The following is a 15,437-nucleotide window of genomic DNA, read 5'->3' as shown; positions in this document are numbered from 1 at the left end:
GTGTTTGAAACTCACTGTAAAATTAGCAAGACACACAGGGCTGACTACCAGAAAAAGTTGTCAGCCCTGCCAAAGATCCACTAGCCCGAGAAAATATTTGCCTTTATTAATTTGATTTTAGCAGTATGTGACTGCATGGGACCAGGTTACCCTTACTTCGATCCCAAATCTATAGACTGATGAATTCTCGCCCTATGTTTGTTACCAACACCATAGGTGATTATAAAATACATGTAACTATATGAATTTTAACACATCCAGCCAGGCATCAATACATGCAAATTTGCCCGCCCACAGCAAAATTTGTGCGTCTCAGGCAGTCGGCACACTGTTATTTCAAACACTGCTCTTTGTTTCTTGAATGCATTAGTTAAAAAAAATATTTTAATTTTTCCTGCATGTCACCAAAATGTGTATCCGATTCCGAGGCCCTGAAGTATTCAAGTCATAATATTTCAAACATGGCTATCTTTGCTTCTGATTGGCTGAAAAACATTTACATGTCAAGTCACCATACTTAGCATAAGTGATTTTTCTGAATGCACAGTAGATCCAATGCTATCGTAATCAAATTACCCACGTGAACTAATGGCAAGTTTCAAGCCCAAAAAATTTCTTCAGGCAAGTGTCATGATCCCATTGGCCTCTATATAAGCAGTTATGAATATTACATTTCTCTTTCCTTAATTACAGTTTCTTTAAATATATCTCACATACAGAAAATCCATGTTAATACAAACATCACTTCAGTGCATTTATGCTGTAATGTAGGTTTTGGGAATCCCGAGTAGTATTCCTAATCATTCTTTAAAAATAAAGTCAGTTGTAAAGAATTTAGATACAGTCAAACCTCCATATCTTGAACTTGATGGCTGAGAAAAAAAATTTGAGATACAGTCAAACCTGTATGAAATGACCTATCAAGGGAAATAGAAATTTTTGTGATTTGACCCTTGAAAGGTAGCAAATTTTAAATTTCTGCATTTGCAATATATCGCAAAAATTTATTTCCAGGATATGATCAACAAATTCTAAGGATTTGTAAGAACACTGCCATGTTTGCAATTTATAAATTCATTTAAAGACAAAATTGATCCAAGTTGCATGAGAACTAATACTAAGCCCTAGTTTTCGTAAATTATTTTCAAATCCTTTTTATATCATACATTTGTAAGCATAATTCTTTTTTTTAATATATACAGTGTAGTAAGAAGTTATAATATAACATTAAACCAGGTTGACTGACATATGCACCACTTGTCAGACTTGCATGTATGAAATATCAGTTAATATTGAAGAAATATTTTGCAATTGTAATTTTTGTCCTTTCTGCAAAATTCCACAAAAATTGGACAACCGCAGAAAATACCCGTTATATGGTATATAAACACTGCATGTAGTTAAGGGTAATATTGAAAATTTTCACCCCAATTAAGAAAACCACATTTCAACCTAGGCTAAGCCAAGGTAGACAATGCTTTTTAGGGGTGAAAATTTTCAATGTTACACTCAAGAAAATGCAATATTTATCATAATACAGTAAAAACTTGGTTATGGCAAATATGCTTGTAATAAATTTATGAAGTGAAGTGAAGTGATTTTCATTCCCTGTAGTTTTAAAATGTGAACTTAACAGATATAATGAATTACATTTATAACAAATCAAAACTGTTGGTCCCTGGCACTTTGCTATATAAGCATGTTCTACTGTATACTGAATGTTTTATACAAGTACATACATATAACTGTGAACAGTGGGCACATAGGTTCTGCACAGTCAATTTTTTTTTTAGAATATCACCTGTTGTCATGCAATGTTGACTGTTGCTACATTCTATCAAGGCTAGTTTCATCATTCAGAGGGTAATAGTCTTTAAACAAATTAATGTTCCTCAATAAATCAGATTCATCTGTTTTACATGCATTACAAGGTATATATGTACTTACTTATTGTCCTTCATCATTTGTTTTGAATCATTTTCACACTTATTTTCTGAATTAACTTTTGATTGTTTATACAAATTGATTTTTAAGTGTGTGTAATTTATTTCTGAATCTGAAAACAATCCAAAATTTGTATCTGCTTGCCTTGGATTTGCAACCCATAAATTGCACTTTCAGCAAAGTATCCCAGATATATGGTAATCATATTGATGTAAAAGAGAACATCATGTTATCAAATGGTTGGTCAGCACAAACAAGAGAAATGTAACAATTTTTTTCTGGATATTTACATAAAATTTGCATAGTACTAGTCCAACAAATATCGTCTTAAGTTAATTTTCTAAAATGTTTTTTGTGAGGTGCCGAATCACACAATATTTCATTAAATAATGAGTATAAAGTCTCTTTTTAATGCAAACATTGTATGGCTATTGGAGAAAAAAAAGGGGGGGGGTGTCAGGGAATGTAGGACTCAAAGGCCTTGAACCGGTTTTCGATGAGAAATACAATCATATCTAGTGTTGGACAAGGAGTCCTTGAATGCAGGTCAAATATAATGAAAAATTCTTAAGAGGAAATTTAAAACAAACTAAACAATGGTCATATTAGTACATAGGGCTCACAGCATGTGTGACCAGTCAACAGGGGGTGCCTACTCCTCCAAGGCACCTGATCCCACCTCTGGAATTTTCAGGGGTCCTTATTTATTGCCCTATTCACAGATTTGTATTGTTTGTAGGTTTTTTGAGATTTATAACTATTCATTATCTTCACTTATTTCACTTGTTTGAGAAATGAAGTCACCCCCCCCCCCCAAATAAATAAATAAATGACAAATTACATTAAATTATCAAGGTATCAGTAGTAAGATTAAACCTTTCCTTTCATTTGGATACTGTAAAGTTCATGACAGAGAATGCACTCTTGCAAGGTGACCTCCTAGCTCCTTCTAAATATTTTCTGAATGTGAACTGCAAATATGTGAGTTTTATTTCACTTGTTTTAAACCATGTTGGCCCAATATAAAATGGAATTGTTTGTAATATGAATGTGACCATGTTCAGGTACACAAGCACTTGCAACACATGGTTTATGTGCCACAGCCTTCATCCAATAAGGATTATTCAATAACTAGACAAAGTGATAGTGACATCACAAAAACTACCAATTTATACCAATACTATTGTCCAATAGTTAAAATCACAAATGTTGATTCTGTAGATCACCAAATTTTTAAAACATATCCACCTTTTTTGCAAGTGAAGTAAACTTCATTTTTTCAATTAACTAAAAATATATAATTCAATCAGGATACATGTACTATAAAATAATGACTCAATAGTAAAACTCTGTTACAATGAATTAAAAATACTGTAGAATTTGTTGTACATGTATTTGTCTGTTCTTTTTATGGATATAGAATATTAATCTTGATTTAATAATGACAAAATTGTTTATACCATATTAAAAAAAAAACCCTAGCTTGTTTAGTGTTCGAAATTTATTAAAGGATTCTATTAAAAGAATATATCAAAAGATATCAAAATTATCATTTCCCTCTTTCCTTAATGGCTAAATTAAGTTTCAAAAATGAAACATGGTACTTCATACAGTATTTATGTTCTTATTACTATACTGTAAATATTTTTTTTATTTGTGAGAACATTATTTCGCATAATTATGTGAGACTGTCTGCTTGCAAGAATTTCATTCTCATGTATTTCGACCTGTATAGTAAGATTATTATTATGGTTAATTATAATTATAATTAATTATAATTATTATCCAACAATAACCAAAATTTGTGAAAATTTCATCTTGCCTATAAATATTGAATAACTATACATAACTATAAGATGTAAAAATGTTTGCATTTCACTAAATGCATTTTCTGCTTGTTGTGATTTTTTTTTCCTCAGAATACCCTGAGATACATAAGAGACCAGTTAAGGAGGGAGCTTTCCCCCCCTCCCATTTGGCATTGTGTCCCTGAGATACATAAGAAGGTGCTCTTGCCCCCCCCCCCCCCCCCAAATTGACAGAGTGCTTTCTCCTTCCCCATTTCTCAAATTTAGAAAAAATAAATACTGGTAAATGGGAAAAAATGAAAACTATGTATGCTATATCTGTTTAATGAATTTAGTACATTGCAAACATTGCATTTTGATCCAATTTTTTAAATTAATATTTGTAGCAAATGTAATCAATAGAAATCTACTGCTAAAATCTCTTCAGGTAAATCCTACATCTGTCATCTACTCTAATTAAGATAGGCTAGATAACTAAGCTGATGTGGCAAAGTGTAATATAAATACAGAAAAAAAAAACTTTAATTCATACAGTAATATTGCTGCTATTGCTTCTTCCAGTGTAAAAGAGGGTATATAGTTTCTTTCCCTCTGGTAGGTAGCACATGTAGGTAGCCCTTAAAAATGTAGTAAAACCCTTCTATATTTTTTGTTTAATTGATATTTTTTTCTGTTACAAATATAAATATCAATTTAAAAGTTTAGAAAAATGATAATTTTTTTTTGAAATATGTATATGTTTTCTAAAGTATAATTAATTTGGCTTGAAGTCAGATCAGCATGAAATATAATGTTTATGTTGTATTATAATATGATATTCCATATGAAATTTGGGTGTATATTCTTAAGAGTAATCAGGTACACTTCAAAATGAAAGTAGTCCAGCAAAGTCTCAGTTATAATATCTATAGGTTAATTCCTGTAACATGAAATTGGATGTTAATGAAAGTATGGAATTGTTGTATTTTGTAACTTCTCAATTCATGGAATATCGATTACTTAGAAATATCAGGAGTACTTGAAAGTATCACTGGTATATTTGTTTGGTTTTTTTTGTTGTTTTTTGTTTTTTTTTAAAACATTTTTATACCTTCTTGTGTATCTGAGAAATGTCCCCATCTCAGATTCCATAAGTTTGTTACATACCGAAATATCATAGGTATTTGTGTTTTGTTACTAAACTGTTTCTTGACGTTCTGTTTTTCAGACAAAAAGTAGGAGTTTCCTGGAAAAACATCATGATGATGTTTTGGGTATTTTGCAATGTGCGGGAGAGTGTTTCAATTTGCTAATTCTCTGACATCGGGCTTTTAAAGAATTTTTTTCAAAGCGAAAACCTAAAAAAAGGTCTTTACAAGAATTTTATACATAAAATTTTCTGCTTTAAAAATTAAGTGGTGAATATCTTTTATTGTTCCTTTTTGGTATTTGTTTTATGTTTTATTAAAATTGTTTGAGAGAACATTTTAAGCATGAATGATTTTTCCGGTAATAATTGTAAACTTTTTTTTATTTTAATCATGTTTGATTAAGAACAGTAGAGTTACATAATAGTTTATACATTATTTACTCAAAAGAGGAAACAACTCTACAAGGATGCTCCCAGCTTCAGAGAAAATCATTGTCTTAAATACAGTGTAAAAGTTTCAATGAATTTCCACAAAGGTATTTGATAGTTTGATGGCGAATTTCTATCCAATTATTGAAGCTGATCTTCTTCCCCTTCAGGCACTAAAAATTTGATGAATTTCTCGGTGATAGCCAGAGATAAGCCCGCCTTCTTTATTGATACTGGTAAATGACAGATTCCTAACAGTAAGTTAAACTCCCTGTGTCTGTTAGCCTTATTTAAACTCCGCCCCCCTGATTCCTAAAATCATTTTATTTAAGCCAATGATAGCAATTGTTCAGGCTTTGGTGAATACTAATTAGCTCTTATTAATAAACATAGATAGCTTGTACCTACCTGTGGTCAGCTTGTGATCTAGGGAGGGCTGGATTTTACATACTTTATCCCTCAACCTAAGCCATATCTGTTTGCTTTCCGAAGTTGGATTGAATTGCAGTAAAAAGTAGCGAGTTTGACTGGTGTGGTATTGGCTTTCATTGTTGGGTGAAAACAAGCGGTAGCCTGACACCATACTATTAAGAAGGTAGGCACAGTTTCCATGTCCGATTTCAAATACGGGGGACTGATTTCTTTTGGACTTATTGGATTGTAAGGGCTGGTCCCTTGTCATTCTCTTTTTGTCGGATCAGTTTTTTTTATTATATTGTTAATTATGGAACTTGGAACTTAATTGTTTTCTTCATCAAAATCTTAGTCCAGGACAAGGTAAGACATGCGATCTCTTTAATCCTTACAAAATCGTAAATCGTCAGCTCAAATTTTATTTCAACAATAAAATTCATATTGGTTTGCAATGGAAAGACAAATCAATTTTTACTAATGTATAGAAAATTTGTAAGTATCAAGTTGGTGGTCATAAAATGATGTGGTTATAAGTGTAATATGAAGAAGTGATACTGCTGTTGTTGCTTCAGCGTACATCATATTTATTACCCTCATTGCTAGTATGGTCGGAATATTGTCATGGAAAAATGTGAAAGATTTAGTTTATTTCACTCTACATTTTTTTTTTTCATTTTAATGGTTCCGATTTTTATTTCTCTCTACAAGAAATCAATTTAAAAAAATTATTTTGTATTTTTAAACCAAGAAAAGTATTCTTTGTATTAATATCAATTTGATACAATACTTAATAAACTTGTCAAAAATTATTTGTTTTAATTATTAAGTAAAATTATGTTGGATTAAATAATATTTTAAAACTATAGGAAGAAAAAATACTTGCATAATTTATAAATTAATTAAATCAGGGATTTTTTTTGTACGGCTACTGCTTCATAGGTTATTTCCCTGGTAATTCATAAGTGACGTACAATTCCTTGGGTGACTTACATTTAAACATAGATCTCTCTGCTGGACATTTCCTTTGTCACAGAGGGACAGGTGGACAAAAAATGACATAATCAGAAAATTACATGAGGAAAGACCTTAAGTCCTGTGTTTCTCCCTCTCCCCCCTACCAAGTGGGTAATGACTCTCCAAGCTAGTGTCTTCTTTCATCAGAGGCCACGGACACAGGTGTAATGTGGTCATTTCATGTGGAAGGAAATGAATGACTGATAGTCACACCTGAGATTAACGTAGTGGTTGGACTTGGCGTAATCTGTTTTATCTGATGAGGCGATATCACGCAGGGTACTTTTAATTATATCTTGATAATTATCATCAGGTTTATAAAAGACCCCTATAATGATATTAAAGTCTTAAGACAATCACGTAGCCTCTTCTTAATTATTTTGTTTTGTTTGAACAGAGAATGGAAATCTGTTGGGGTGGGGAATTGGTTTATCTGTATTGATTTAGGATTTGTTTCATTACTCACATTTATTGAATAAAAATTCATACTCATTCATTTCTTGCTAAAAATGTATTATTTAAACCTTAATATTAAGTATATTTGTTGAAAAATAAACCCAACAATTTATATTTTGAAATTGACAGAATTTCACTTAATAATTCTTTTAAAAATAATTAAAACTTTAACTGCATATGCCTAAAAATTCAACTTTACAGTTTTTGAATGGTAGTAATAATTAGAAATTATTTTAAAGTATTTTTATATTAATTATTTTTATTTAAAATATAGATTATAATAATTTTTTCATGTACCATCTTCAAGGTTAATTTAGAAATTAAACTCCAACTTATTTATAATTGTAACTTCTATTTAAATTATTAGTTTATTTTTAAATCTGATTTCAAAATTGCTTAGCCCTCTCCGACTTCTCTTTAGTACCCCACTGAGAGTATGATTCAAACATAATTAGTTTAGTTAGCACACAGTTGACATCTTTAATTGGCCATCTGAATCTTGTGTCATTTTCTTGTGGTTATAATGCCCTCCTGGAGAGTCTGATTTCACTGTCTCTCCCCCAAATCTCTTCACCACCTCTCTGATACAAGCCACAGTATAAATATGCAACTTGTTTTTGCTGTCATAATCACAATAATGATGATGTTTGCCCCGAAATTCATCAGCTTCCATCAGATAAGATTTATGCTGGTCAGTGAAGGAGGGGGGAAGGCCAGGTCTGTTAGGGTGACCTCATTCTGAGACCTCCTGCCGTGCTGGTAGCCCTCTGTGGTCACTGTCTTTTCCCTGTAGAGGGAAGATGCAGTACCATTTAGCTGCTGATCTGGCAATCCTAATTTACAAGCATGTGTGTGACCTAGTATATGGTTCTGTCTGATGTGTCTACAAACATCAGAGGGAAAGGGGAAAAAAAATCCACCATGTTGTTGGGGAGTGTGAATCCTAGACTAGGTTTCTTTATTTCTATCTCCCCTCCCGCTTCCCCACCCTGTAGGAAGGTGAGTGGCTTGAGTGCTTTTTTTTTGTGCTGTATGCGATATGATTTTAATGAGAGGGTTCTGTTGGATTCTGTCTGTTTTAATGAGGTGGTTACATCTGGCCATGATGCTAGTGATGTTCTCTGAAGTGCTGCAGATTTATATCTATAGATATTACACAAAGTGGCAAGGGTGTTTTCTTAATTGGGGAAAGTGTAATGTAATAAATTTAAGAGATTCATAAAAAAAAATATTTGATGTTTGTTTTTATTAACTAGGTGGAATGCTTAATAATAAATTTGTAATTAACATTTTGTTCATTTATGTGTATATCATTGCCACACAGGAAGAAATAGCCAAAAAATATAGATAAATAAATTTAATAAAAAAAAATAAATAAACACTGCAAATATTTTAATTCCCTTTGATTTTTAATTTGAAAAAAAAAAAGGTTTATTTTGCATGTTTTGTTTTATATAAATTCCTGAAAATTAACAGAACATTCCTGGTTCAATTTCTAGGCCAAGAGAGCTCGGAAGACTTCAGAAGAGTCTCTAACTGGTGTCACCGTAGCAAGAACAGGGGGAGGAGACAGGTAAATAGTTCAGAAAATTATCAGCGTCGCAAATCAAATCTTACATTGCAAACACCCTCTTCCAGTTTTTTCTGTAAAACAGAAGAATTGATCATGGAGCCAAAAGAATAAGGAGGAACATCTAGGACTAGATATTTCTTTGTATCCTCATTTAAGCCCCCTCCTTGTTCCCAAGCCACATATTCGTAAAAAACTGTTTGACCTTGTTTGCGGAAAGACACCATGAATGTGCATAAAATACGACAATGGGGGGCTTTTTGTAGTTTTCTTTCTGCTAGGCTGTTCTAAAACAAAGGCATTCAAATGTTTTCCAGTTTAGAGGGAAAATATCAGTATTTTCATCTGTTTTTCACAAAGAAGAAACAAATGTTTTAAATGTAAGGAAGCACATGCACTATTAACAAAATAAAAAAGGTGAACACTGTCTACACAAATTATCTCAATACAAATAAATAGGGTTTTGTATTGTTTTAATCATTTTGGACATCAGTATGCTAAAATAAATAGGTTTTTGTATTGTTTTAAACATTTTGAACATCAGATGTAACTTATTTTCATAACTTTTTTTTTTTTCAAAGAAAAGCATTTTAGTAAATGTGGTTATGATTGAAATTTTTGTTTTTTTTTTTTAAAATCTCAAATTCAATTAAAACAGAATCAATATAAGTTCATTTTTAAATATTAGGAAAATTATGGTACATATTAAAAAAGATTTATTATCATACAAAATTTACAGGTGCATTAATTGAGATATGAAAAAAAAAATATTTTCACAAAAGTAAACCTTGAAACATTCATATAAACATGATGACAGAATTAAAAATTTTTAGTTTATCTGTTATTTCACAAATTCATTTATAGTCAATAAATTTTAACATGTAAGCATACAGCTCTCATTTTGAAACAAATATTTGACTTCAGACATGAAATAAATTACACTGTTGACATAATTAGTCACTTGTAGTAGGTGTGGAGTAGCTGCAGTAGCACTGTATATATAAGTAGGAGAGGTACTGGGGTGTAATCCCCAGTATACACAGAGCTGACATCTGCCAAGGTGTCCACACACATCCTGTCCACTGGTCAATTACTTACTGGTCAGTGCTGGTCAGTTTATCCCTGTCCCCTACCAGAACATGACCTAAACACAACCAGCAGCCATGATCATTTCTGATGATTATTTTCTTGATGCCAGAAAAGAACTAGAGAAGTACATACACTATGCATGAAGTAGCATTTTTACTAAACCTTTAGAATGCAGCAAATATGTTTTGGTTGAAATAATTATTTTTATTGTAATTTTAAAAAAAGGTGATATTTTAGGTTAAAATTTTTTAATAAAAGCTAGTCCGTAGAAAATATTGATAATTAACATGTAATTTAATTATAAAGTCAGAAATTTCTTATCTGCAATATGTGAAATGTATAACCATTATCAAGATTCTGAAACAAAGTGTGTATATATAGGCAAAGTGCTTCACTATACCATTATACTATGAGGGTCAAAAACGAAAACTTTATAGTATAAAGCACTAGAGAACAGCCTCTTGTGAAGTCTAACATCTCAATAACAAAATATTTATCTTCAGCATTTTCACACGTTCTCATACAATTAAGCAGAGGAAGCCAAAAGTTTATTTTCCCCGTCCCTGCATCCTGAAATGCATGTATTGCTCCTTGTCAGCATTTAAAGACCAATTTGGAGGACAATGAGAAATAAGCGGTGATAGTTATTTTGATAAAAGTTGTGTGGGGTTGTACCACCCTCCCTTTCAGGCCCACCGTGATAGGGGTTGCCCAATTCTATTTGGAAATCAGTTTTGTGTAAATATTTCTATTAATGGATATTCGGCTTGTCTTGTATTTATCGTGTTTGGACTTTTTGCGGGGTAAGCTGTCGTGACGCCAGAAGTATGTTTGGTCTTTTTTGTGTGTCTGTGTATTTGGTTAAATGTTAACACTTTTTCTAGCTGCTGTCATATTGGAATGTTGTGTCGTCTTAAAGTACCCTTGGTGTTTCTCATTCAACACACCAAATGTTGGCTATAAATGTGAGGACCTTTTGCATTCTTTTTAATTTTGGAGGTGTGTGGCTTTTTATTTTTATCTTTGTACGAGGTAAGGTTCACTTGCCCTAAATCACAGGCATTTTTTTCCCTTGAATCTTTTCATGTGGTTTGTTCTGAAAAGTAGGTTTATTTTGAAAAGTACATAGACATGTTGTACAGAATTGTGAGAAATTTACCAACATAATGGATTTGACAAGGGTATCTTTTGATTGTCTTAAATAATCTCCATAATGAAGTACCAAGTCAAAGGAAAGTCATGTCAGCTCAGTTAAAATGTTTATTTTCTTCACAGAGAAAGACAAGGATCTGTTTTTATTAGCTACAGTTCATCTGCAAATCGTTTTATGACTGTCCATTTGCAAGCTGAGTGATTTTATGTGGCTTGTTCCAACTTAAGCTGTGAAGTAAATCTGTATATAGACTTGTCACATCAGCCTCAGCCAGACAAATCAATACAAATAACACAAAGGCCAGGAACAAAAAAAGTACAATTTAATATGGTTTTTACAGGGGAAAAAATTAAGTAACTCTGTATAAGATGTGTAAAAAAAAATTTCCTGATTTATGTTATTGGGGTCATTTCAATTTGCATGTCATGTGATTTATTCTTAGAAAAGTAAACCATAAAAAATATCAAATAGGTATACATTTGAAATATCTGAATGGAGTTTTGATACTATAGTTATGTAGAATATATCCGTGTTTATTTTGATAGACAAAAAAAGTAATTGTATAGTTGATTTTTTTGTATAATTTTTTTCTTTAGCGCTGAGGTTGAGTGTTTGGAGTGGATGGGTGGATTAATCTATTGTTGTGGTTTCAAGATAATACTTATAAATTCATTGTCAGCCATAGAAAAAAGAAAGACATACGTTGTGTCATGTTTGAATGACTACAAAAAGAAATTAAAGTACCTTTATGTGATAATTTTTGAAAAAGAGAAATGATGGTGTATCCACAAGAATTTTTGTTTCATGGGTAGTTGGGAATGGAAGCATGAAATTCTTAGTGATAAAATCAGTGAAGATTGTTTACTTGGTCACATTTGGCCCAGTAAAGTATTTAGACATTGATTATGGGTTGCGTGCTCTACCGTTTTGAACCAGCGAGTTGATTCTTTTTTTAAGTTAATCACACTATTTATCAATTCTTTTATTCTGTAACGAACATTTGTAGCAAAAGATTAAAATTTATTTCCGTCAGGGTCAGGAGAGTGAATTCCGATTTTTAATAGTGCGGATAAGGTCATCCCTGTTCACACAGATGTTTTTGATACAAAAAAAAAAGTCGGACATTTCTTTGGCATGTTAAAAGATTGGGGTGTTTAATACACTGTTCTATTTTTTTTTAGGGTCCTTGAATTGCAAGGTTTAACTGAGGACCCCTTGGTGACATTAGACAGAAATAAAAATTCACCATTAGAACCTGGTGAAATTCCCATAGACAGTGTTGGAATTCCCTCAAGCCCAACCCCCAATGGCACCTCAGATGGTAAGTAGATTTTCACAGATTTTTCTCAGGCTGTAGAAGACATCATTTTCATTCACTTGACAGCTTGTAATGAAGCAGGCTGTTCTTTAGTGGCTATTTTGCTGTTATTAGTGGACCCACTTGACTCCCTCACAGTTCTAATGATCATACAATGGGAAGTGGCTACTTAAGACTGAAGTGCCTAGTCAGTCACAACAATCTCAATATAAGTAACAGTTTCCACATCATAAGTAATAGAAGTTATAAGAATCTTTAAAGTTATTGTTTATTAAATTGCAAGACTAATTAATAGGATTTTGTATTTTGTCATCTCTTATATGGTGTTGTCTTGGGCATACACTCATCGAGTTGTCATACGTAATTTATTTTTGTTCCATTCTTCTATGAGATTATGTAAATGATCAAACTAATGGGGATGAAATGCTTTTTAATAAAAGCTTGTTGTTTACTGTTTCATCCACAAGTGAGGCCTTCCAATAGCTGACAATTGCCATAACACTACATCACATTGTCGTGGAAACAATGGCCGCCCGGCACACTATCCCCAGCTCCATATCGACATTTTGTAATAGTTTAAAAAATTGATTAGCTGTAATACTAATCATCCCTATTTCCACCCAGAACAAAGTAGAAGCTCCTACTCAACTGTATTCACTCAGCAAACTTGGGCTGATTGTAGGTTCCCTAGTTTTTTTTTTCTTTTTTTGAGGTCCATTGTAGGGGACTGAAGACGTATACAGGGCAGGTCATCTTTATTTTCTGCCAGCTCTGACGTAAGGGGAACTTGCCATGCAATGTTAAATCTTAATTTATTAGCTCTAGGCACTGTAAGTCACAGTGTCTGGTTGCTTACTGGCTTATTACCAAAGCAAAAGTTTAATTAATTTGAAGCAGATTGCAACATCCCTTTTGATGACAAGGCAATCAATAGCAGTGGGATATATAGCTTTATTTGTTGGACATGACAGGTAATTTTTTTACAGTCCATAGTTGGTGACTGGGGAATAAATTCTAATTGTTAGCCTTAGTAATCATCTATTTTTATCAAGTATAGAGTAAAAAACGTCCAGTAATAAGCCCAGGAACTCGGTTTGTCATCAGCAGGGTAGTCTGTTGGAAGGCATCAGTAATGGTAGCTATTGCATTGGATTGGAATGGATTTAGGGCTTGCCTTATCCATTGCCTTTCTTGATCACCAATAAACTTAGTTTTGTCCTCTCCACCATTTTGAACTTGAAACCCTGGTCCTTAGATAATGCTGTTGCAAACCCATATTCACCACAAGGACCTGATATTGATAACCAACAACCATGACAGCATCATGTATATCAGTAGGTGACCACAAGTAACCAGAGTCCAGTCTGCTAATGTGTTGCAAGTTTGATATTCCAACACCCAATGTTGCAGAATTCTTTTGTTCCCTGCTTCATTTTTACATCATACAGAGACATTCAACTCTGACAGAACTCAAAAATCCATGGCCATCACACTTAGGTTGTCACAGAGGTGTTTGTTCCCTTTGAGATGTAAGGGAAGTCCAAGTTTGGTGAAACTCCTCTTTCAAACACTTTTTTTCCTTTAGATATGTACACTGGTGACAGTTCTTTTGTGAATTTTTTTGAAGGTGGTATTGAGTCCCTCACTTCACCACCAGATGGCAGTACCTTCAGCAGTAGTGAGAGTTGGGTAATGTCAGCTGGCTCTCCTCCAGCAGGTAAAACAAAGCTCTTTTTTACAATAAATAGTAAAAAAATCAACAACAAAAAATAAAATAAAATGTAGAAATTCAGTAACTTTAATTAAAATAAAAGTTTTATTGTTTCTTGAAAACATCAAATTCAATTCTGATGGTGGAATTAAAAAAAAAAAAGCATATTTTATTCCTTGTTGAAAACATCATAATCAACTTTGATAGCTTAATTTTTTTGTTTGAAATTTGTAAAACAAAAAACAAAAATATCTCTCAGAAATGATATTTAAGGAGAAAATAACTTAGCTGGTGTTGAATAAAAACCTTTAGGAATTATAGACATCAGTATTTGAATTTTTTTGACACATACATAAATACAGGTGGATGTGTAAATGGCTAGTGTGTGGTCACATTTCACAGATTTAATGGTAGTTACCATACAACTTATAGCTGTTTCTAATGTGATGCATTAAATTCATTCCCACCTATAATGGAATGTGTCGCATTCAAATGCCTCATTTCCTATCAATTATGAAAACTTAATGAGGTTTATCTGGGTATGGGGATCATTGTTTGTATCTATAAAGATTATATCTTTACTTTTATTTTCTACACACAGTGAAAAGTGAACCCAATTGTGACACGAGCCCAGTCGATTTCTCCGTCGCAGATTCGCTGGACAACTTAACAGGTAATGGTCCACTCTCAATGGCATATGTACAAGTTCATCATGGTCATTTAAGCCAAAAAGAATGGAGCTTTTTATTGTGAGTGAAAACTTTAGGTGGAAAAAGTTAGAACTGTTGGCCTGACGAGTGTAGGGCTTGACAAGTTCACGTAGAGCAGGCAGTGGGGAGTTTTCACATGTAATTACCCTGATACAGAACAGCTATACTGTATTGTAACCATAGAGATTAGTTTGAATTGATTGTTTCTGTTTCACTTTGCAGGATCCAACAGTGAAGTTGGGCTGGACACAACACTAACATCATTCTATAATAGGTAACAAAACAAATTAATGAAGATAAAACACATCGAAAGAAGATAGCAAATTAAAAAAAAGATAAAGTTTTAATATTTAATCCATAAAAACTTGGGGTTCTTAAACAACTAAATAATTAGAATGAGTTTTTCTTTTTTTTTTTTGGTAAAAGTTGATTTAAGTGTAAACCTTAAAATGTATAACATCTTAATTAATCATAATTAACATCTGTTGTTATAGCAACAGTTCCCCTAGTGCTGCAGTCTCTAGGACATCAGCTACCATAGCCTCCGACATGAACACAGCATACTCTCAGTTCTCCGGCCTCCAACCGGGCTTCAGTTACCAGCAGCAGGGGGGATATCCCCTCATGTACAACCCTCAGGATTGTAAGTCACCTGTACTTTTCATCTTAATGTCAGCCCAGTGCACCCAAGT

The 15,437-nt window shown here is 32.7% G+C and overlaps 1 protein-coding gene across 3 annotated transcripts in view; it reads left to right on the top strand.

Moving 5' to 3' along the window:
• LOC133184192 (eyes absent homolog 1-like) overlaps positions 1-15,437 on the top strand; it is a 56,986-nt gene that overhangs the window by 23,493 nt on the left and 18,056 nt on the right. Inside the window, exons 1-7 of one of the 3 annotated variants that reach the window (XM_061319117.1) lie at positions 8,101-8,193; positions 8,694-8,767; positions 12,188-12,327; positions 13,952-14,041; positions 14,637-14,708; positions 14,968-15,019; positions 15,240-15,388. In XM_061319117.1, the coding sequence (XP_061175101.1) occupies positions 8,116-8,193; positions 8,694-8,767; positions 12,188-12,327; positions 13,952-14,041; positions 14,637-14,708; positions 14,968-15,019; positions 15,240-15,388 (655 nt within the window). In that variant the 5' untranslated portion in view covers positions 8,101-8,115. Of the gene's footprint in view, positions 1-8,100; positions 8,194-8,693; positions 8,768-10,427; positions 10,592-12,187; positions 12,328-13,909; positions 14,042-14,636; positions 14,709-14,967; positions 15,020-15,239; positions 15,389-15,437 lie in introns of those variants that run through there. The other 2 variants (XM_061319118.1, XM_061319120.1) reach the window with 2 other exon arrangements.

This window comes from Saccostrea echinata, unplaced genomic scaffold, assembly GCF_033153115.1.
Source record: "Saccostrea echinata isolate AGI-Se365-2 ecotype Australia unplaced genomic scaffold, CSIRO_AGI_Sech_v1 ptg000010l, whole genome shotgun sequence".
In the NCBI taxonomy this organism is placed as follows: Eukaryota; Metazoa; Mollusca; class Bivalvia; order Ostreida; family Ostreidae; genus Saccostrea; species Saccostrea echinata.
The sequence above is the reverse complement of the archived record's forward strand: the minus strand, read 5'-3'. Positions and strand labels throughout refer to the sequence as shown.